The 23,954-nt window shown below is 42.0% G+C and overlaps 1 protein-coding gene across 1 annotated transcript in view; it reads right to left on the reverse strand.

Annotated features, from left to right (window-relative positions):
• Positions 1–22,761, reverse strand: part of SWAP70 (switching B cell complex subunit SWAP70) — a 41,479-nt gene extending 18,718 nt beyond the window's left edge. Inside the window, exons 1-3 of the mRNA XM_082485545.1 lie at positions 22,580–22,761; positions 14,162–14,302; positions 7,306–7,479 (exon numbers count right to left, since the gene is read on the reverse strand). Of these exons, the coding sequence (XP_082341671.1) occupies positions 7,306–7,479; positions 14,162–14,302; positions 22,580–22,678 (414 nt within the window). The 5' untranslated portion in view covers positions 22,679–22,761. The remainder of the gene's footprint in view (positions 1–7,305; positions 7,480–14,161; positions 14,303–22,579) is intronic.
• Positions 22,762–23,954: the final 1,193 nt, after the last annotated feature.

Raw genomic sequence — 23,954 nt, forward strand, 5'->3', positions numbered from 1 at the left:
AAAAAAAAAAACCCAACCAAAAAATGCCTTTCACAGCATGCAAGAACAGTAGCACTGTGAAGTTGTTTCAAAACAAACCTCCTAAAATCTGGATTTGAGGAGCTGAAATGAGCTCTAGCATCAATGCAGGAGTAACTTTTTTCCCCATGTTGAAAACGCATTCTGCCACGAGCTCAGTGCTTCTGAGCAGCATCAGTTCTGAACTATCGTCCTGTACTTTAGCTGAAAGGAAAGCTAAAATAACCGAGTCTTAATTAGGTAGATAATATATCTGCCAAAATGCCAGACAGCAATTTAAAGAAAAAAAAAAAATCATTAAAACTTAATGAACTTTAACTTTAAAATGTATTGTTCCAAGATTTCACAACTTATTACACTGCTTGAGGCATGCGGCTCTCAAATTCCTTTGGTTAATTATCTCAAAGTACTAGGACTCACTTGCAAAAGGACACACACACAAAAATCATACCCGAACAGATTTTTTCACTTTTTTGCCCAAGCCATATGAACAAAATGTATACCAAACTAATGGTCTGGAAAAGAAGCAATGCAAAACTCTTCACTAGTACACATTGTCATGTAAGGCACTAAAAACAAGACCACATATCCTTTCCTTTAGTGTAATTTCTACACATTTTACCTTATTTTGACTATTAGAACAGATTTAAACTTTTAAGTCTGCTAAGTCACCATCTACAAGTCACTAACATGACCACAAATATCCTATAATCCCATTAAAGTACATAAAACATTTCATTATTTTAAAATACATTAACTCTTCTTAACTGAAGAAAGACCTCTGCATATTACAATTTAATTTCTAAAATAAAAAAATAAAAAGCTTTATCTTGCATTCAGGTAAGTACATGGCTAACCAAAGTCCCCTGGAAAATTTTATCTAACATATCTAACATTCCTGCTCAACAGCAACAGTAAGTGTCGTGACGGGGTATAATTATGGAACAGTGCAAGGTAAATATAAAGAAGCAAGTTGGATCAGCGTGGAAGCAAATAAGAGACAATTCATTATGTGCTCAAATGAGGAACATCTGAGAGCAAACGACATTTCCCCTCCTCCACAAAGAGACATGTCAACTCAGCAAATAACTGACAAATTAAGTCTACTGGCTCAAACATAACCTACTCTTGTGGTTAAAAAGTAGAGTCTCGAAAAGCAAACATGAAGCAACATTTGCTGCTATTCTGACTGGACCTTACTTTTGGATGCAGACATAAAAACACAGTTGCTAACACTACCTACTCCAGTACAAATCAACTGGCTCCACAGTACGAAAAACATCTTCCATCTCAAATCCACAGAAACTTTCCAGCCAGAATTTTGCCAAGAGAAAACAAAAATAATATAAAGAACAGAGGCTCTTTAACATGAGCTACACAGCCTGTTTGGCATCTTCTTCAGTGGGCACTTTCTTTTCCCATGTTTCAATACCTATTTGTTTTTCTTTTCCAGGTATTCCTGGCACTATCCTCCATGGGGAATAAAGTATCATAGATGTTTCACATACTTTTCTGATATACAAGTGGGTCTCTTAGAAGATGAAAAATGAAAAATAACTCCAAGGAGGCCTTCATGCCCAGCAGAGCACGGCAGACAAGGCTATTCTGGTTCACACTATTCAAATAAGATTTGTGATATTAACCGAGCAGATGTAAAAAGTCTATTTGATGTCGAAAAGAGCTAAAAATCCACAAAATTGAGTGACCATGACGGCCTGCTCTGAAACCACAGCAACGGGAATAGAAAGTCCCTAAACCAAAAAGCCCATAAACACAAGTAATCCTATCTTGAAGTTAGCCATTATTCCAATTGGAACCCCAACAGAATACCTAGCAGTAGCTGATGGGATGAAGGTACAGCCTCTAGTTACCTTAGATAATTTTAATACTAAAAATCACACCTCTAGGAGCAGACTTAATGTGTCAATGTAAGACCACCTTAGTATAACGAGCCAGACAGAAATTAGAACATGCACAAACAATTTTTGTTATATAAGTGACAATCAGCTATTTTAACGTGATTTTTCCTTATTACCTTTTTGTATAATAGACCCTATGTGTTTCCCAAGAGGCATGCTGGCTGTGTTTGATGCCTAGCACCCAACTCTGCAGAACTGAAGTAAAGACAAATATCTAGACTCAGTGCGTTGATTGGCTCTTGGACATCGGGTGAAGAACCCTTATTTTTTAGGGACAACATATTCACATTGTACAAAATTCTGTGGAAGCCCATGTTACTGGAAAAGAGACATGAAAGCAATCATAACCCCTTTCACAGTCATCATCAATTCCTTTTTTTCATACCATCAGAACATCACTTACTTTTAAGCCAAATATGTTTCTTCCTTTCCACCAACAAAACTGCATTCATTATCCAGTGTAAGCCATTATCTTCTTTATTTTTTAAAAATTAAGTTACCATTAAGTAGTAAAATAAAGGTCAACTCAAAAAACAGTGTACATGTAAACATGTAACTCCTAAGGACAACTTGCTGCGTAAGCTGAAAAATATCTTAATTTTTGCAGCAATCAAGGAAAAGAGTAGTGAAATGGGAAGAACTGATGCAAGTCATGACTAAAAATCTTTCTAACCATCAACTTGTAGAGTCATCATGCATCAATTAAAACCCCAGACAAGCAGCTTTCATTCTAGTTGTATCGGTTTTCCTTTTATTTCTGAATGACCAAGGTTCAATTCCCAGTATTTCATTCACTGTATCAGTTTCTGATACTAGAATGCAGAACAACGAAGCAAACGTGGTCACAAAAGAACTTTTTCTGCAAGAAATGTCTCCAGAAGAATTACCACTGTACAGCTTCAGACTTTCCCCCTCCTCAGTCTAAAAAACACCACCTCATTTTCAAACGCACAGAAAGTCACGCAAGGTTTAGACCCTCTTCGTCCTAACTAGGAGGATTAGAAATGCCAGTTGAAGGCTAGAGGACCAGTGAGAAACAACTATACAAATCTTACCTCAAGAAGCCAGGTTTAAAAAGCAAAGACAGCAAATATGTTTGGCTTAATTAAAAGAAGTTATGTGAACACTAGATTACAACACACAAAGAGTATACAGCTTGCAGCGTACATATCTGCGAGTTTCACCATTAAGGACGGCCCAGAGACACAGCTAACCACAGGCCACAGCTTTCAGGAGATAAAGCATTCCCAAGGCTGCAGTCACATGTCCAGAAATAAGAAAGGGGAAGTGTTTGGAAACCTTTTTATAAACCAGAGAACGTCTGGTTAAACAATACCAAGGCACACAAATCATTCTGTAACAACCAAGAGGTGAACTCATGACAGACTAGAAATATTTCTCCTCTTATGGCTGCAGTTCTCTCCACCTTTGTTCCCTTTATTTTATCCTTCTCATGGAAGATGTAATGCCCACGAGAGCTGAAGGAAACACACACTTGGATGTCTACATCTCATGATCTAGTGGAAAAAATGGGTTGCAGGGAGGGGAAGGAGCTCCCCTCCCAGCTTTCCAGGCACATTAACCAGTATAGCTGCTTGGTAAAGCTCTGCCCACTACACCAGGAGGCAGTTCTGTTATTAGCTCAGAATTGCATTGATTCTGAAAGCTGTCCACCAGGAATAATTTTAACTACAGCGAACAAAATACAGCATCGTTTTCCTCCAGTCCATCTGTATCTCTTCAAAATACCACATTTACACAGTTCACAGAAGCATTTTACTTTGTGCGCACCAAGGCTTCTCACTTGGAGGAGGAGGGAGCTTTCAGATTTTTATACCATTTTGCATTTCCCTAGCACATAAGCACCTTTGCAAAATAGACATTCATGGATCTTTGCTCCTTCCCAACTCTCCTAACTGCCCACCAGTGTCCAGCAGAAGCAACACTGGAGCCCAAAACCATTACTAGCTGAGCCCAGTGCTCTGCATAGCCACCAGTTCCCAGCTCTTTGTGATCTGACTTCTCATAGCATAGAGGGATCCTCTCAAGCTTGAAGTCACATCCCAAAACTGCACACCCCAACACAGGCCCTTCCCCATGCTGGATTTTACTAACCTTATTCCCATCAAGTGCAGGGCTGCCATCTCTCCTTCCACGGCCTGTGAGGAGCGCAGGCCAGACACTGCCTCTGGCTTTCAGTCTGGTCTCTACTAAATAAGAAACTTCTAGCCCTTTTGTCACCTCTCTGCTACTTTCAGATACCCTCGTTGTAACCAGTTTCCTCACTTTGCTCTTTCTAAAGCTTTCCTCAGCCCGTGTCTCCGAAATCTTTCCAAAGTAGCCTATGTTCCTTTCTCTGGTTGAGTTGCAGCTGCTCTGAATTTGCTGCCCATTTAGCACCTGGGCAGGGAATCAAGACTTAATACTTTGCACATGGGGGTAACAGTCCCCACCACAATCACTTGTCTAATATGAAAGCAGCATAGTGCACAGCAGCACTAGTGCAAAAGTACATAACACGGGCAAGAAGGAAGAACAGCCTCAATCTTTAGTCAGTGCAGTGCAAAGAAAGTGAAACTGCACCCAAGCAATTTCCAGATATGAAATTGTTCAAATGAGTGCAGAAACCACTTATTTAAAAAAAATAAAAATATAAATAACAGACTCCCAAGCAGGTCTCAAAGAGCAGTTCCTCTGAGAAGGAGGAAGAGGAGAAGGTATCCTCATAGCCACATGAAGTTTTATCAACACATTCACTGGAGACCTAAGAAGTTCTCTCTGCTATAATCTTCCCATCCACAAGATGGGTTGCAAAAATCTTCAAGGGATCACCCTTCCAACCTGAAAGTATGAGGCAAGTTTCCTAGTTATTTATAAAGAGGAAATAAAATCTCCAAAACCCAAAAGCCTATGAGGTGGAAAGGAGGAAGGAGGGGAAATGGATGGATCCCACACAAAGGGCTCCAAGCCAGAAACTGCAGTAAATTGCAAAATTATCAGCCAATGATAAGAGCAACAGACAGGAGCGAAGGAAAGCTTGCTCCCTGGCGGGGAAGCTATAGTCACCCATGAGAGGTTTACACTGGTCTCACCAAAACATAAACATCACAGAACAGCAATGCTTCCATCACCCTCTCCTCCGTTCTTCATTTTGCAAAAATCCCTTCACTTTATACATGACATGCCAGCCATTTTGTAATTAAATGACAGCATGCAATAGAAAATGGTGAACACTAAATATATAATCAAGCTTTATTATGACTTCAAGAGGCATAAAAAGTGGAAAGAAAAATACCTTTACGAGGTACCAGTATCATTATGAACACTATTCAAAAGAGTTATTTTCAGATAGAAATTCACAGCACTAAGACAACAACTACAGGTTTGTAAATAATATGCTTTGCAAATCTGGAGTTTAGCTTTAACATTAAAAAATCCCAGACATAAGAACTTAAAAGGCTGATATGAAAGGTCACACAGAGAAAAAGCAAAACTGACCAAAACTGGGACTTTGCATCTTTACTTCTGGAATTTTGTGTAAAAGCGTAAACGAGTAGATGTGGAATTTTCCAGAAGCACAGAGAACCCCAGGAGGACAATGCAAACTAGAAACAAGTGTGTTCAACAGACGGCAATTCCTCCACCGGCTGATTACATTACCTGTGTGGTGTAAGGCAAAAGGTTAGAGTGAATACAGGCATTGTATGCAATAGGAACAGAGCAGCCTTTCTTTGTCAGGCTCTGCAAGCTTTTTTTAAACAGTATTGCACAATTTAAACCTTGCCGTAATCAAGGAGATGCAGACACAGATCCACCCTGAGAATTTTAAAAATACTCCAAGTAGAAGAGCAATACAGGTTAACCCTGGACATTAAGGATGGGAAGGAAAGCAAACAACAGCAGCTATGAAATCTGGAAAAGCTCTTTTGGGCTCAGAGCCGATGCTGCAGCCCGCCTCCCAACAAACAGACACATTGACATTACCCACCATCAGCTAGAGAAGGCAGAGTGAATCTGGGGGCTTGCAGGTGGAGAGGGAGCAAGCGAGCAACACTGATGCCCCAGAGCTGGCAGGTCTGAAGCTTTTAACCTTGCCAACAAATAAGGAGATGTGAAATATCTACCCTCAGGTAAGCCAGGTTGCGCAGTAGGGAACACAATGACAAATAAGAGATGTGGATTTGAGTCACAGTTTTGACATTTATTAGCAGCTCTGACCTCCTACCAAAGCCAAATTGGGCACCATTAAGAAAGGAGCTGTCTTAGCTTTTATAACCCTGATCCCCCATCCCCCAGAACTGACAGAAAAAAACAGGAAAGCAAGCAAGAAGACCAGCCCTGTCATAACCAGTCTGGCAAAACCAGAAACATCGTACAGAGTGAAAGCTTCCTGCTAAAAAGTGAGAAGGCAAAACCGAGCAGTTTATTTTGATAGGAGTTATCTGTACATTATGGTTTGGCACAACAGCTTGGAGTCCAACAGTTATGTCGTGGTGGCATGTAAATCAGACTGGTTTGATCCCTGACTGTGCAACAATGTGCAAATACTAATTAATCAGTACTCCAGTGCTGGGATTCCTGTATACAGTTTTGCAAGAGATTATGCCTGATCTTTCTGTGTCTTCCCTCACCCTTCCCCAAGGGGAGAATTGTGGAGATACCGAAATCTTGCTTTAGGGTTAAACTACCTATTTGAGTGTTGCCCATACTTGTTAATGAACTTAAAGTAAACTTAAAGAGATCTCTCTGGTATTATTCCTTCAACCATTTCAAGCAAGAGTGTTCAGGTGGTGGCTGCTTTTGATCAGAAACAGACATCATCATCAAAGTTCATACTTCTCCTTTTCATCAGGAGGGTGACATGAGACTGAAGACTCATCTTGCAAGTCACGGTAACACAGAGCAGAAGGGAGAATCTTTTTTCAGAATCACACTGATCTATTAACTGTGCAAAATTTGAATCACATAGAAGAAAGCGCAGTGATTAAAGATCACATACATGCACTACTCACGAGTGAAGCAAGAACCTCAACAGCTCTGAGTGCTGGTGGTACTGGGACTAGTCTCCCCAGCACCAGTCAGTCCTCACAGAAAGCAAAATAAGCTAATTACTGGGGGACAGACAACACATCCCATTTAGTCCAGGTTGTTTAAATGACAGACACACACAGCCATCGATATCTAAAGTATCCTGTGGGAATCCCTGCATATGCACCCAGGAAGGCCTTACATTATTAAAAGAGGGGAATAAAAGTTTTATATTAAACAATTATTTTATCTCAAATCTCTAGAGAGTAGCAAACATTAACATAGTTCAACTGGACATTAAGCAAACTGGTGTTAAACAGCTTAAGTTTTTGTTTCTTACCTCCTCTGGTACAATGATTAAAGGGTATTTGTCCTCTGATAAGAAGTTAAAAATAACCCACACTTTAAATGCATCTTCATCACTAATCAGCAAAGGACTTTTGGAGAGGTTCTTTTTAGCACAGAGAGTCCAGCACATCCTGTTGAATTCAACTTTGTCAAAGTTTCCTTGAACCTAAAATAAAGAAATTGAACAAAAAAAAAAATTAATATGCATGAATGGCACAGAATAACAGATGGACAAAGTTTAACAGGCTAAGTCATACAAAAAGCACCAAGAAAATTCTAGTTTGCAAGGAATGTCAAAGCCCAAAAAGAGCACTGTAGCAGCCTAGTCTGGCTTCCTGCATGGGGTCAACTAAGGAATTTCTTCCAGCAAAATCTACATCCAACCTCCAATTTCTGGTTGAGTTAATAACACCCTGACTTCATGTGAAGGAGGCTACACTGCTTTCTGCGTTTCGCCCAGCATGTTAGCTTTAGCTTCCAAACTATCTTCACAGCTGTCGTAGTTTCTAGTGCGCTGAGCTACTGAGATTAGCCAAAACTGTATGCGGATATGTTAAAAGTGATATTGGAACAATAGCTGGGAAAGACCTTTAATATGTTTTTCCCCTTCATGTTACTCAAACATAACTTTTGTAGGATATTCATAAACATGTAATCATTTTTTCTTGAATGCTAATCCACTTTTCTCAGACTTGCAAATCTTCTCCTTATTGATAAAAATATTCCTCTTGTTTTTGTTATCCTTTGTCATACCCAGCAACCATACATACCCATCTTTGAATTATTAATATACGCGAAAGCTTTCATTTCCTCTATTTCCTTTTTAAACCCTCATTTATGTTACAGACTAAATCTATTTATCTCCATACAGCTTAGCAATGCTCCTTCTTTGCCAACATGTAACTAACAAAGGTATGTTCTGCCCTGTAATAGAAGTCCCTTGGGATTTCGGAAAGCATGTCTAAGAAACAGGTTCTTGTACCTCTTGTGGTTAGGACAGCAGTAATGTTCAGTGACACTTTCTTAAGACAGCCCAAACCATGCATCTTAGATGCTTCAGGGCCACCATTGCAAAGTGTTTGATTTCCTATCCAGTCTGGTAAGCGGTCAAATATAGTGGAGAGTGAGCCACAGTGGCCGAGTCAAAGACAGACTAAGGAAGTGGATGAACTGATGTGGTTGGAGGAAAAGAAAAAAAAAAAAGACAGAAGTAAACAGGAAACCAACCCTATGCCAAGAAGCACTTTACAGTACAGTTTCCAGGACTAAAAGTGAGACTATGAAAGAAAGCCATAGACTTTGGACATGTGTAGAGCAGGCCACCAATGTAAGCGATGATGCAAGAGGCCCGCGACAGGCTACAGCTGTCCTTTGAAGAAAGTAGGAGCTATAGCTGCCACAGCCACAAGCCCAGCATCCTGGCTGTTTGCACAAGAAACACGGGTCTTACATGAAACACCAGCGAAGCGAATGAACACCCTTTGGAAGAAGGGCTAGAAGCCAGGTTTCCTTCTCGTTCCTTCAATTTGCCAGCGCCTCATCCCTTGGCTATTTTTGCCTATGCGTTTTCCTGTCTGTCCTCCCCATCCTTCCCAATGAAGCTGGACTTCTTTTCTAAAACAACTTGACCCACCCAGATGATGAGCAGTTCCACCTTGGAAACGTCCTAGTGGTTATGCTACTCCCAAGGAAGATGCCGAAAGGGTGGGAAATCTCCTTTCCTACAGCTTGTGGGAAAATGCTCTAAGCACTATAAATAAGGTGGGTTGCTCTACGAGCAGCTCATGTTTTAAAGCACAGCAGTAATCAGTGACCACAGGGAGACAGGCAGAGTAAGGCACAGGCCCTGGCCAGGGAAAAGGAAAGTGTGTGGTTTCTGCTCATGTAGCAAAGCTGGATCGCATACGCCTCAGAAACTGGTGTCAAAACCCAAGTCACCTACAGCACGTTACTGCCACCAGGATTAAGCAGCAGCCAAGCAGGAGGTTTCAGGACCATTTTGCTGCAGGGGACTAAGTCGCGCTGTGCCAGACATCACACTTTAGACGTTCCTTTTTTTCAGAATGCAGACTTGATTCTGAAATGGACTTCATGGGACCCACGCAGTGTCTGGAGTGAGTGCTTACGAGTTATTCAGGAGCGATAATCAGATGAACGCACAAGTCCCTGCTCTCCAAAATAACTCTAATTTTGCATCTGTGTTTTTTTTCTAAATGATCAGGCTGTCTAATAAACAAAGGATACAATCACAAAATTGTTGTTCTGGGGACATTGGGAGTTGGGGATGGAAGTAAATAGTTCTCTTTAATAAAGAATAAAAATTGTCCTCAGCAATTTCATGTAGCAATACCAACTGTTCCTGGTAACCTATGTTCTACAAGTACATTTGCATTGGGTGGGAGAGGAAGGAAGGTGAAAATCCCACAACAAAACCGAAATTGCTTTAGAGCTAACTCCGTGCTACAAAAGTCTCGCTGTGCTACTTTGGCTACCTTGACTGGCAATACTCCACTGTACGTGGCTACATAATAATTACTCTGAATGAATAACCTTTCTGAATTTATGAGAGATCATTTCTAAGCATTGTTTCAAAAATTAAAATTATTATTTGAAGTTTCTAAAGTTATACTTCAAATTATTTGTAAAAGTACTTCTAACAGTTAAGAAACTGTAAAAGTATAAACTTTTCAAAGAGAGGTACTGATGTCAAAAAAACCAGTCATATACAAATACATTGCATTTTTCGTTACATGAACAAAACACATATTTACAACACCAGATTGGGTCAAAGACTATCCTGGAATTTAAACTTAAAGAGGACTCCCCAAAACACCTTTAATTACTGTGAGACTCTACTATTAATCCTACACCAAAATCATTTTGATGTGAAACTTAAGAAATTTACGACACTCAACTGAGAAACCAGAATTTCAATTGCGTTTGGCCAGAATACTCATCCTACTTGCAACCTGTGTGAATATCACACAATTCTGTTGCTTAATTAATGAACAAATCTGGTACAAGAGACTTTCCTGTGCACTAGTATATGCTTTAAACTGTACTTCATAATTTGTCCAAATTGTTTGAAGTCACCATTTCATTTGGAAACTTCTACGGTACTCCACACTATTAACTCTACAGCAACTATCACTTTTATTTGCGAATCTGTCCAAATGATGAAACATGCAAATGAAATGACCCCTCCAACCTTAAAATTGCTTAAACTCAAAGACACAAACATGATACGTAAAAGACGCCTACCTTCCCCTTTCTAAGTAGTTTCAAAAAAAAATTTAAAAAAAATGCAGCAAAACTTATACAATTTTCTAGATCTTGAATTTCTACTAATATACAAAATATAATTTACCATCATCGATATCCTACCACATAACTCTAAAACATAAGGAAATACAGAAAATATTTGCCTTAAGTACCAGTAATCAGATCAGTTCCAAAAATACAAGCATTTGCAATGTAAATAGCATTCACTAAGTTGCCTGGAAGATGAGATAACCTGAAGTTTAGAATGATCATAGAATCATAGAATCAGTGAGGTTGGAAGGGACCTTTAAGATCATCAAGTCCAACCATTAACCTACCCTGATAAAAACACCACCACTCCTAAACCATGTCCCTAAGCAGCTCATCTACCCTTTTCTTAAACACCTCCATGGATGGTGAATCCACCACCTCTCTGGGCAGCTTATTCCAATGTTTAATAACCCTTTCAGTGAAAAAATGCTTCCTAATATCCAATCTAAACCTGCCCTGACATAACTTGAACTCATTTCCTCTTGTCCTATCACTTGTCGCCAGGGAGAAGAGGTCAGCTCCCATCTCTCTAAAACCTCCTTTCAGGTAGTTGTAGAGGGTGATAAGGTCTCCCCTCAGCCTCCTCTTCTCCAGGCTAAACAATGTCCTCCTTTGTCTCACCCCCCCAAGACTCTTCCCTGCTGTAAATAAGGCATGTTGTAAAATACCATCATCCCCACCATTGAAAAGGAAACTTTTTCAGTTGGTATTAAAAGACGTACATTGTCAATAATGTAATGTGCTAAAATATGTTTATGAAACCAAGTAAAACAAATTATTAAGACATTATACTGGCAAGCGACAGCTCCCTCCTGAAAGAGACACTTGCGAAACAAGAACAGTTTGTTTCAGATGCAGGAAAATCCTAGATATATCTGTCTGCTAAGTAACAAGCAGCACAATACTAGAAATCATCAATAAGGCAATACTAATTATTCAAACTATTTATTCAAATTCTCTATTTGGATAAAGGATATCAGTTGCAACCAGTTTGCCTCATTAAACTACTGACTTGTGCCTTTTTTGATAACTCCATCATTCTATGTAAAGGGGCTTTATTGCAGGATAACACAGGGTAAGCCAGAACTAAAAAATATGAAAAGCTACAACTGCATTTAAGAGTAAAATAGAAGTGATTTCTAAAGGTTACAAAATCCTCTCAATAAAATTACAAGCCATAGTTACATATCTGTTTTAAAGAAATTTAAGGTTTAATTCTTTAAATATTTTACTAATGTTTTAAAGCAAAATATCTTGAGATCCAAAAAATCTCTCTTGAGCAGGTTGCACTTGCTCAAATCAATTAATTCACCGGAAGACTGGTGACTGGAAATTGAGAGAACTTCCTCTGTGTCTGGGGGTATAAAGCACCGGTCCTTCTTTAGTAGCTTTGCTTACTAGCATAAATTAATAGCATTTGTTCTACAACCACCTCATCTAAAAGAACAGATTACGCCTTGGAAGAATGAAAAAAGAAGGGGTTTCTTGTTTGCTTTTTTGCTTGTTTGTTTTAAACAAAGGAGACATGCTACGAAGCACTGACTTCACCCCGTTGCATGTTGTCTTTTGGCACTGATGTAAAGTCATCTCTAAAAAATGACGTGTCACAACCAAGACTTTTCCAGTCCGCAAAGACAGCCTTCTGTCTAAAGACTTTCACTAATTTTTAATAGTACATTTCTAAACGGTTTACAAGCATTTAGTCAGGATTAAATAACATGAAGTTACAGGTAATTTAATCCTGTTCCGTAACACTTTCATCTTTTAAGAAGAACTAATGGCATGGGTATATCAGGCAATTATCAGAAGCCAGATCAGTGTATGAATAAAACACCACAACAAACTACATGCAGTCATGCTCTTCCCTTTCATGAGAAAGCAAGGTAGCTTGTCATTTGTTGTTACCATGGGGTAAGAAGGTACCCCAGAGTAGCTAAACACTGCAAATTCACACCAACTTGCATATATAGCCAGGACTTTCATTTTCAAATAAAGAGTTATTCAAATGCAATTGCTCCTTATTTCCAGAACTGTTCTTCCTATAAACACCTTTTAACAATAAACCATGTTTATATTTGAAAAAGCCTGTCACCTCTCTTTTTTTTTTTTTTAACTTACTGGCTTGCTATACTCTACAAAAGGTATTAACAACAAACACTGTGGCTCAGACTCTACTACTGTAATCCTTCAGTCAAAATATAGTAAGGCCTTTTCTCTTTCCCCAAAATTTATATACAAACTGCTTGGTCTCCATTGAGTCTCACAGGAGCTCAGACAGCCAACACAAAGTGGAAATGAGACCATAAACTTCTAAGGGACAAAGCTAGATTCTCCAGCATCAAACAACCAAGACATTAAGTGGGTGCCTTTATGTGTATTAACAGCCAACAACTCCCACACATAAAACAGGACACTATTACTGGGTATGAGAGAAACACCGACTAGAGAGGCAGAGGAGCTGATAAGTCTTAGCTAGATATATGAAGCTTTTCCTGTTTCCAAGCTGCCAGATTGCGTTCATTGTATAAATCACATTTTCCACCAGTATTAAATGTAGATTAAAGCAGCAGCAAAAATCAGCAAATCAGGCTAAGGAGTTTGCGTAATCTGCAATTGCTGCATTGGACCTTTCAGCAGCATGTCAGTTCAGGGCTTCTTAACATTATTAAAGAAAGCAAGCATCTATGTTTGCCACAACATCAAAGTTTGAGGGTTTCTGGGGTCAGCCCCCAAGCATACGAGAAGTCAGTGGTATTGAAGCTGATATGTTTGCACTATCACGTGGGCTGGTTTTTACCGACTAGGCCAGTCTCTCAACAGAAGTTGTCAGAAAAAAAGCCGGGAAGATAATTTCTTTACTTTCAGAAATTTCAACCTAAATCTCAAATGCATGGCTCCCAGAGCCCACATCTGACCCAGTGACTACCTACCTTAGAACAAGATGGAGAGTAGGGGAAACCCTGCTGGCTTTCCAGAGCTTCCCCTAAAACAAGGCACAACAGAAGACTGAAGAGTGCTCAGACACGAAAGGGAAGAAGTTATAAGACAGAACTTAACAACACTCCCTAATGTCACCCCTTGCAACTATTTGAATGGATCTATTTATTAAAATAGCTTGTGAATAGACATTAAAGATACTTTTGCACTTCCAGCATGCAAAGGAGTCTGTGACAACATTCTGTTATAGCTGCAGTATCAAGTGGGACAATCTATAGCTCCAAGAGACTTTCAAATAAACTCAAGCTGAGGTGCTTTATTAAAATGAACACAGTTCTGCATGAACACAGCTTAGATGATGACCAGATGTAACAGGAAATAGAAGCCAAGGAGAGAAAAAAGAAGTAGAGAACAGTGCACTCTTTGATTTTAAGGCACAGGCTCTCCAGAGTACCCGCCCCATCACGACTCCACACAGGCGCACTCACAACCAGTGTCTTCACACCAGCATGCTTCCTGCAAGCAGAAGTCTACTGTAAAGACACTCTAATACAAAATCTGATAAAGAGAGAAACAGAGCACAAGAATTCAAAACTTACCTTTTCCAAGATGAATTTGTTTAGATAAGGCATGTAACCCTGATTGGAAACTGGTCCTTCATCATCGTCCCTAAAGTGCTCCTCCAAGGCCACTGGATCATGGGGAACATTTAACACTGTGCACAAGTTGTGAGAAAGGACCTAAGGACACAAGAGAAATCAGTGACACTGCTGTCAGCCTTAACCATGCTACATTCCCTCCAGAGCAAACCTGTGATTCACAAAACCATGCACAGAAAGTGACACCTTCATGTCAGCACAAGTTCTGCCCTGTGGATTTTTGTTAAAAACCCAAACATAACTAAAAAAGTTGACTTCAAGGATTCTAGGGCTTCAGACAGTTGCACGTTTACAGAAGCAATGCAATCACAGATAGGTCCATTCCTACAGAACTGCAGAAGTTTCCCTTTGTACACATATACTTATGCATTTGAAAACCAAGGAGAGGCATGCAGAAACACCAGAATAATATTTACAGAGTGCAATTAGATAGCTACAGAAAACAACCACAAACACCTAGCCTTTGAAATTATAAATATTTACTACCTAGTGTAAACAAGTAAAGAAGAAAACACCTCAATATGTACCTTTACTTTACAAAGAAATGACCACTCAAAGTATTAACTACAGATTTCTCTTATCTGCTTGCTTTTGGGTTGCTTTTCAATGTTCACCCCATTTTCAGTTGGCAAAGGAAAGGTAATGTTACAGAAAGGGGAGGTTTAGGCGCGCTTCTCAAATTTTTATTTTAAAAATGTATTTGCATGAATTATGTCAAGAGCTTAACACCCACCAGCACTCACGTCTGTTCTTGAGAAACGACCTTCAAGAAGAGGCTACACGCTTGATTTGTTTTAAGGAAGCAGTATTATTGAAAACTAACTGGTAGCCAACGCATTTCAACTTCAACTTAGGCCGAGTTTCGCACGCACAAGCTAACGCCTTGGTACCAACAAGAGGAAGGCAGAGCCTGGGTAGCAGTGACTCTTGTGCAGCCAGCACTTTCCTAAGAAAGGCAGAGCACCAGCCTTTTCATTGTTCACATTGTTTCGAGTCAGGTCAGTCCTGTAACACGCTGCCCACTGGCTCTTAAACATGCTGTCAACTCAGGAGCTCTCTCCCCATGGCATGATGCAAAGTTAAGCCTCTGAAGACCATGGACTGGCTACAGGACCTGGGTTAAGGATTTAACTTCACATGCCCAGGAACGGTCTAAATTGAAAAACTGTAACTAAGAACCAAAGGCAAAACAAACCCAGGTAAAACAAAATTAGGCAGAAGTAAACCAGATTGCATCTTTGAAAATGCATGCTGCTTGTGGTATTTTTTTTTTAAATCAACAACTAGACGGGATAGAACGCAACTGAATTTTGGTGTATGTTTTACTTTTTCACCATGCAGCACAGAGTTAAAAAAAAAAAACAACCCACCAACATGATGCAAAGAGAAAGCAGTAAAAAATGTGCAGAAAATTTATAAGTGAGTGTGTTTAGATGAGCAGACATAAAGCCGTCGAGATGGGGTAGCTGCAAAACAAGAAGTGAAAGTCTGAAGTCGTCAAAGCCTAGGAAATCAAACCTATGCCCACACTTAAAAAGTCTGGGCTTTCCCCCCACCGCCCCCAAAATAATGTATATTTACTTTTCTTATGTATGATAAGGAGACATGCAGAGTCTAAGCACCAGCTAGCATAAAATCCTACAAAGATAACCCAAGGTGCAAGTTCAGTTCAGAGGAGAATTCCTCTCTACGTACCTCCAAAGTTACACTTTCTTTTAGAAAAGTACAGATTTCCACGAGAAATACATATTATCATTGCCATATGCTAACATTAAGCCACCGGAGCCAACCAGGTGCAAAAGTTTAAAAACAGAAAAACGATAGCATCAGCAACATTACAACAGCAGCTGTATTTCCCAAAGTAGCAAACTAGCGTTCAGAAGTTACCGCATTTCACCCTACCCTCCATCAATAGTATATTTCCCTTCAATCTATCCTTATTTTTAACCGCCACATCAAATCAAGTATTTGAGTCCGTGTGATTTACATATGGAGGGAAAAAAACAGTCTATCATGCGTGTTTCCCCTTCTATTTAAGGCTTCTCTTGTTATTTATAGAAGACTGAGGGATTCTTGAATTTCTGAGAGATAAAGATGATCTCAGTTTTCCAACCAGACTGTAGTTGCTAATACTATAACTAAAAAAATACTCAGCTAATAAAAATAATCTAAAAGCATAACTGATTTAAGCTTATTACCAAAATAACTTAAAAGTCTCGATAAAACACTTTCTCATCATGTCCTTTCTCCATGTTTCTCTTCTCCCTTTTGCAGCCTTCTCGCTGTGCTTGGGTCTGTCAGAAACCTAGGTGGTTTCTGCATCAAGCAACAAATTTACCAGGAAAGAATTCCACTTCCAATCATTTTCTAAGACCTGCCTTATCTGCGATCTCTCCTGTGCCCAGTGCTCTCTTTTCATAACTCAGGAAATTCCTCGGCGCCTGCCAAGGCCTGCCACTCTCTAACGCGGCCAAACGCCAGCTGAATTCTTCAGTTGCAGGGTAAGCCTGAAAAATTCTGCACTGAGGTCTCATTTTGTTTTGTTCTCTCAAATCACACTATCTGGACCATGATATACTCTATTTTAATGATCAATTTAAAAAAACAAAACAAACAAAAAAAAAAACAACTAGCTGAATACTAGGTTAATCGGAGTACGAAAAATCGCCTTGCCTTGCAGAAGCTCTGTCAACCATGAGGAAATTTTGCACCAGTAAGGATTATTCCCCCCCGTGCCCACAGGGTTGCTAGGCAGCTTTTTCTTTCAGCACTTATTATGCTCTGGATGCCACATTTAACAATTTACCTTCATGCCAGAACCAACTCCTACCCCAGGCCGGAGACTCGTCTCCATGCTGCAGCAAATGGGTACAGTGGTGGTCTCCAAACTGTAGTCCGTGAGACAGTACGAGCAGTTCGCAAAGGGTCCACAAAACCAGTGCACTCTTGGCACATTTTTTCCATTTTCAAAGAAAAGTTTCATAAGAAAGATGCCTAGTAGTGCCCAGGGAATACTGAAGGTGTTCTGCTCTAAATATAAATAACTGGATGAAACGTGCAAGCTGAACACCAAAGGTTGTTACAGACTTCGTATTTACTTTATTTATGGCCAGTCTCATGCTGCTACACCTGGAGTGCAGATCTCAGCCCAGCTCCTACTCCCCTGAGCTCCCATTTTCCAAAACATTGATCTTCCAAAACTTTAGGCACGTGTTGAATTGTTACCATCTGAGTAGTTCCATTTAACCTTGTCCATAAGTGTGATCTGCATTTCTAAAGGGAAGAGGAAGATCTGCTTAGACTACTTAATGCTCAGCGACAAAAATTTGGCCCAGACGATAGTAGGGGCATTAACAGGGCAGACTAATCCTACAGTCGCTATTCTCAGTTTCTTCAGTACTTTTTTCTTTTTCTTTCCATCTTTCAGGGGGGTCTTCTCCCTACCCCCTCTCTTTCTAAGATTTTAAAATGTTGGCATTGCAGATCCCGACAGCTCCATTCAGTAGCTTCGTATGAATTCATTCCAAGACATTCTTGGCTCATCTCTCCCTGACATCCATGTCAGCAGCTAGGCAGCCAAAATAAGGCTACTCACAAGTACTTTCCCTTTTCCTTTTTTGATCAGTGTGGAAACCAGCATCGTATATGCCCCTTGCCACAGGCAAAAGGTCTTCGCAGTCAGGGTACGTCTTAAGCATACAGTTTCTTGCATGACAGCATCTCCAAAGACTCCGCCAGCTCAAGTTCCTGACACTAGTGCCCTCCACCCACATCACCCCTCCGTTCCTTCATTTCACAGAATCACAGAATGGTCAGGGTTGGAAGGGACCTTTGGACATCATCTAGTCCAACTCCCCTGCCAGAGCAGGTTCACCTAGAGCAGGCTGGACAGGAATGCATCCAGGTGGGTTTTGAATATCTCCAGAGAAGGAGATTCCACAACCAATCTGGGCAGCCCGTTCTGGTGCTCTGTCACCCTCAAAGTAAAGAAGTTCTTCCTCGTGTTGAGATGGAATTTCCTGTGTTCCAGTTTGTGCCCATTACCCCTTATCCTGTTGCTGGGCACCACTGAAAAGAGCCTGTTTTTTTCATTTGCTCCCTTCTCCCTTGGGCACTCACAGACCCCTTGTCACCATTTTCGATAACCTCACCCCTCCTCTTGCCTTCATTATCACCACATCCCCTTTTGCCCCCAATCACATACTGGTGCCAGCCTGCATCTGTCCAATTGCCAAGGGAAGTGCCTTTCTGCCCCATGGCTCCTGGCCCTTAGGAAGAGCTCTCAGTAAACATATTTGATCTACTGCATCTTTCTTCTACATCTTCCTTGAAACCGGTTGACAAAACCTCAAGGACAAAGGTTAAACAGGCTGCTGATCCACTGGCAGCTGCTCCTCTCAGGTGCGGTATCATGGCCCTGTCGTTTCCTAATGCCCCCCATTTTGGTCTACAAGATGCCTTGGTTTGCCAGCTCTTCTGGAAGAGGGGCATCTCTCCCGTCGCACCTTACAGACACGATTCCTCACGGCTACCCTCATACAAATGCTTCTGAGCTCCGCTAATAATGTCAGAGTACAACTCTCTCATAATGAGTCATCATGACTAATTTCCTACCATCCTTCAATGTTGTACAAAGCCAATTGTCCGGCTGGGGTCCTGCCCACTCGTCACGACCTCTCAGCCCTTCCAGTGCCTTGCTACATTGTTCGAGGTCTTCCTCTCTGTTCGGACCATCCCTCTTGCCCCTGATTACACCATTTTTCCTCTTCCCACCAGCCACTGACTTCCCATTTAGTAAAAAGGCAAAACAAAGATAAGAGGCATAATAATCCTGTAACATCCCAAATATGATTAAAGACTGGTTTAAATTTTCTAAGCCTGACTAGTAACTTTGGTCACCCACATATTATGAGCCCAAATGAGACAATATTTTCCCAAGGTGCTCACCATGCATGTCCTGCAGATACCACACCAGGAATCCAAGACTTTAAAAACCCACCCCAGTGGCAGCACACAAAACAAAATAAGAACAGCCAAATAACGCCACTGCCTCAGCAGAGACAAGTCACAAAGCAATGTAAGGAAGAGTTTCCAGAGTGTAAAAACTAATTGGTACATATTCTTTCAAAGATCAAATCATACACACATACTGCAAGAAGTATTGCTGGCTGCTAAGTGTAACTACATTTAAAACCGCAGTGGTTCAAGATCCGGATGAAAAGCAGATTGAATGTTGGCACGTTACAGAAACTTTTAAAATAAGTCAATTTTAAAATTGCAGATTGCAAGAAAGATTAAATTGGATTTAAGTATAGGAAAACAAGTATTTGCGTGTAGCTTGTGCTCGAACCGCAACAGCAGCTATAACTGCATACACCAAACATACTTTAGTCTTGCTACATCAGTGTTTGAAAGAGCTGAAACACACTGACAAAATAACAATTGTGTCCATATTTAAAGGGGTAATTTAAGAATAGAATACACAGATGATTATGCTGATGTAGAAAAAGGGTAAGGTCTGCAGCTAGTAAAATTTCTGGAGATTACTGATTAGACAAAAAAAAAAGAAAATCAGTGCATACTGGAAGAAGATAATATTCAAAATTACAGAGAGGACTGAGTTCACTGTCCCTTCTCTCAGCAGCTCAGACCATATACAAAAGATACAAATGGATAAAAGGCATCTCATGAAATCCTTACTATTTCAAGCAAGTCCTAGTTTTTCCTCCAAGTATTTGCTGTTTCTCCAGACTACAAACCAGACCCAATTCACTCACCTCCATCCCTTTGATCTAGATACGTTAAAACCAATGTGCGATGCAAACCTTTCACTTTAAGGCCTCAGCTACCTAACACACATTAATTTTTCTCCTAGTATTTAATGAAAATTATTTATTTTTATGGAAGTTTCAAAGATCACTTCTAGATAGAGAAACTAGAAATCTCTCTAACAACCAACATGTTATCCTTCCAACTTTCTGTGCAACATGATGGTAATACCTTGCACTGGATTATACAACTCAAAGATCCATTGTCAGTTACTTTTTCTTACTGAGGAGTGAAGAGTTCAGCAAGTTACAACACTGTATGCTGTTCTCAGAAAACAAATAGTTTTTTATTGTTTTTTTATAATGGAGTTTCACTAAATTATTGAACATATTTTTCTAATGCCCCAGGTCTCTACGAACCTGTTTATCTCCAAGCCTCATCTCTCCAAGGGTGCCGTACCTTCCTCACAGTAATGTGGATGAGAAATACTTTATTGTGAAATACCTTCTTAGTACAACATAGCCCTAAATCAATCAGACGGGAACTTCTGTTTTGCTGTCCTGCCTACCCTGTTCTGCTGCATCGATGTGGAGCTACTGCCATAACGTACACCTTTTCTCCCCAGTAGGACTATCAGTTTGACATCACATTCATCATCTGCCACAAAAAAGCCTACGGAAGAACACTTTCTGCCTCTTTCTGTGTTTCTGTGTTTCCTGAGAACTTACCCTTGGTGGCCACAGAAGAAGGCAGTAGCCTTATTTCAGACTTGTTTCTGCATTACCAGATCCCCCACTTGACACTTCCCTCAGGAGCCTTTATATCAGAGACAGAACTGCGCAGACCCACAAAGACCCACTTTTTTTATCCCTTCTCTCTCACAGATAGACAGAATGAAACATCAAAACTGTTTAGGAAGAAATTCGACAGGCAACCAGGGGACAAGTTTAATCTCCTCTCTCCTTTTTATTTTTTCACCTTTTTTAAACACAAGCATTTGTAGACATGGGGCTCTAATAAGAAAAGTGACTATGCTTCAGTTTGGAAATACAACCGCTGCTCTAATCCACCTACATCAGTCAATGATCTTAGAGAAGAAGTCATGACATCTCCATCAGAGCAAGCTGTACAAGCCCAGCAGCACCCTGGCTGCTTCTTTAGCCATTTAATTCACCCCAGCACCTGTACGACCACAACAGCTTCTTCACTGACCGGCACACCAACACGTGATGCAGACACACCTCCCGGGTGATTGCACTGAGCACACAAATCACGGCAGTGCATACAAGGTGTGGTAGTGTGACAGGAAGACAGCTTTCCTTTAAAAAGAAGGACAATAAAAAAATGCCTCTCTGCAACCTACTTCAGTTAGTCCTGCAACACAGATACTCACTTTCACGACACCACCTGTAAGAGATTTGGGACCTGCACACATTTTTGGCTTGAGCTCGCAGTCAGGTCTGGCTTCTCACCTGATTCCTGCCCCATAGTCACTTCTGGCCAAGTTAGGCTGTATCTCACAGCCTGATCACCCCGAGAGAAGAAAAGGAGAAGAGGAACAGGCTGCTTGCAGCACATTGCTGTGTTGTGGACACTTATTACATAATGCTGAAAACAAAGTCCATTAGCAGCTGACCACACTTGGAAATACTGCCCACAGCACGGTCACTCTCACTTGTGGAGCCGATCCCAAAGGGAGCAAACTTCAGCTAATTGTTGCGGCCGACACAACTCCAGTACTCAGTACAAGGACCCACAGTCTCAAATGTCAACAGGTGTTGCGTTCTTATTCAAAATATTTATTTAGCCAGATTCCTGCTATTATTCCCAGGCCAAGACGGTCCCATAAAGCAGGGCCAAGATGGGATTGGATTCAGCAAGCTGCCTAAGAGCTCTTTTAAGAGCACAAACATTACTTCAGCGTATAAGCTAAGAAAAGAATGGCACAGTTGGAGCCTCTTGACTAATTCTCCTGTTTATGTCCAAATAAGAGAGCTCTGTAGAACCTCGCTCTCCCCTTGGCAAGCTACGAATTTCACTTGGACGCAGCCAACCCCTATAGATGGGACCTTGTGGCTATCCCACAAAAGATTTTGGCCAGAAAGGGTACCAAGGACACACAGTTGAAAGGGGACCAGCAGCACAACAAGGGTTTGTGCATTGACATCTCAGGGAGGACGAAGCACTTGCCTGGGCAGAATGAAAATAAGCCTCCTCGAGCGTGAGGAAGGGCCCGCAGAAGCCTCCCGCGGGACAGAGACACCCCGGCCCCAGAGTGACTGGCAATGCCGTGTGACGAGCGGCAGCCTCAGCAGGGAATAGGCAATTCACGGCCCCCAAGTGAGCTTCGAAAACGGGCGGCCGTGTCCCCTCATCTGGCCCTGAGGGTGACCACCTCAGACAGGCGCCCCAGGCCGAGCACCCCCATCTCCACTGTGGAGGCGGCTGGTGGGGGACAGCTCACGCCCATGGCGGCAGCCCCTCACACCCTCATCGTGCCCCGGCCCCGCACCGCGTCCCCTGGGCTCGCCACACCTCTCCCCTCGCTGCCCCCCACAGGGCCGGGCCGGGCCAGGCCACCCCACTTGCCTTGAGCTGGGACTTGGAGACCTTCCCGCTGCGGTCGAGGTCGAGGGCGGTGAAGGCGTGCCAGATAGACTTCAGCAGCTCCTCCTTGAGGCCCACCATGGCCGGCCCGCCGCCTGCTGCCGCCCTGCTCCCGCCGCCGCTCTGCCTTCGCCTCGCTGGGCCCCGCCGCGCCCGCCCCGCTCCGCACCGCCCCGGGGGCGGGTGCCCGGCCCTGCCCGGCTCCGCAGGCGCCGCCCCGGGAGCCGCGCCGTCCCGCCTCAGAGGCGAGGGCCGGGGCGGCCTGAGGCGCTGAGGAGAGCGGGAGGCTGGCGGGGTGCGCGCGCCCGCCCCCGGGCAGGGGCGGCCTCCGCCGGGTCCCGTCCCCGTCCCGCGGCCGTTCCGACAGGGGACACCCCGCGCCTGGCTTTCGCAGTAGGATGCACTCACACAGAGGAAAGTAACTTTCCTCCGAGGCTGCTTCAGGCCCAAGAGTTCCAAAAAAAAAGCAGGTTGTAACGAAGGGTGCGCACAGCTGGAGTGAAAGTGGTTTTTTGGAGGGGTTGTTTTTTTGTGCGTGCATGTGTGTTAAGTCTGCAACGGCACGGGTTCAGACTGGGCAATGGCGTGAGCGGCCGCGGCGCCAGGCCATGGGGTGTCCCCGTGCTGCGGCTGCGCCTCGTGGCTCCCCGACGGCTATTTCTCTGGGGATAACGTGGGCAGCTGCACCCAGGCAAGAAGATAATGCTGCAACATGTATTGCCTTGAATACTGATCATCCACACTGCACAGCTCATGATCAGTTTCATGAACTTTAAACAGAACCATTAAGATCCTGAATTCAAGACAAAATCTTTTTTTCTGTGTTTGTTACAACTGTTGTCTCATTTTAGTCTTCATTCAACTGCATCATCAGAACAAAACCAGCACTCTGCAAGTGCAATAGTTATGGGCAGGTACAACAAGATGACTGTTTTGCCCCAGGTGGTGCTGGTTCATTAAGATCCTGCTAAGAAACACCCTCAGACTGTACAGCATCACTTAAAACGAAATTTATTAGAGCTAACGCTATAACGGAGAGGACAGTATAGGTAATCTTACATTCCTCTGAGCTGTGCAGCATCAACCAGGTCTCGGATCAAGGTGCAGCACATCTCGCAGATCCTGCCCATGGAAAAATTACAACATTTTGGTCATTCAAGCTATTAGAAGATTTTCTTACAAGGAAACAACTCTATACATCGTTTCTACTGCCAAACAGAAAGGATGCTGGTCACAGGAAAACCTCTTCCTGCATTTTCAGATGAAGGGCAGGACACGCAGGAGGGATAACCACAGATACCAAGTAGGACCTGCCCACAGGCTCCTCTGGTACAATCAACTGGGTAAATTTATCCCA

The sequence above is a fragment of the Vanellus vanellus genome (assembly GCF_965231255.1).
Source record: "Vanellus vanellus genome assembly, chromosome: 6".
Lineage (NCBI taxonomy): Eukaryota > Metazoa > Chordata > Aves > Charadriiformes > Charadriidae > Vanellus > Vanellus vanellus.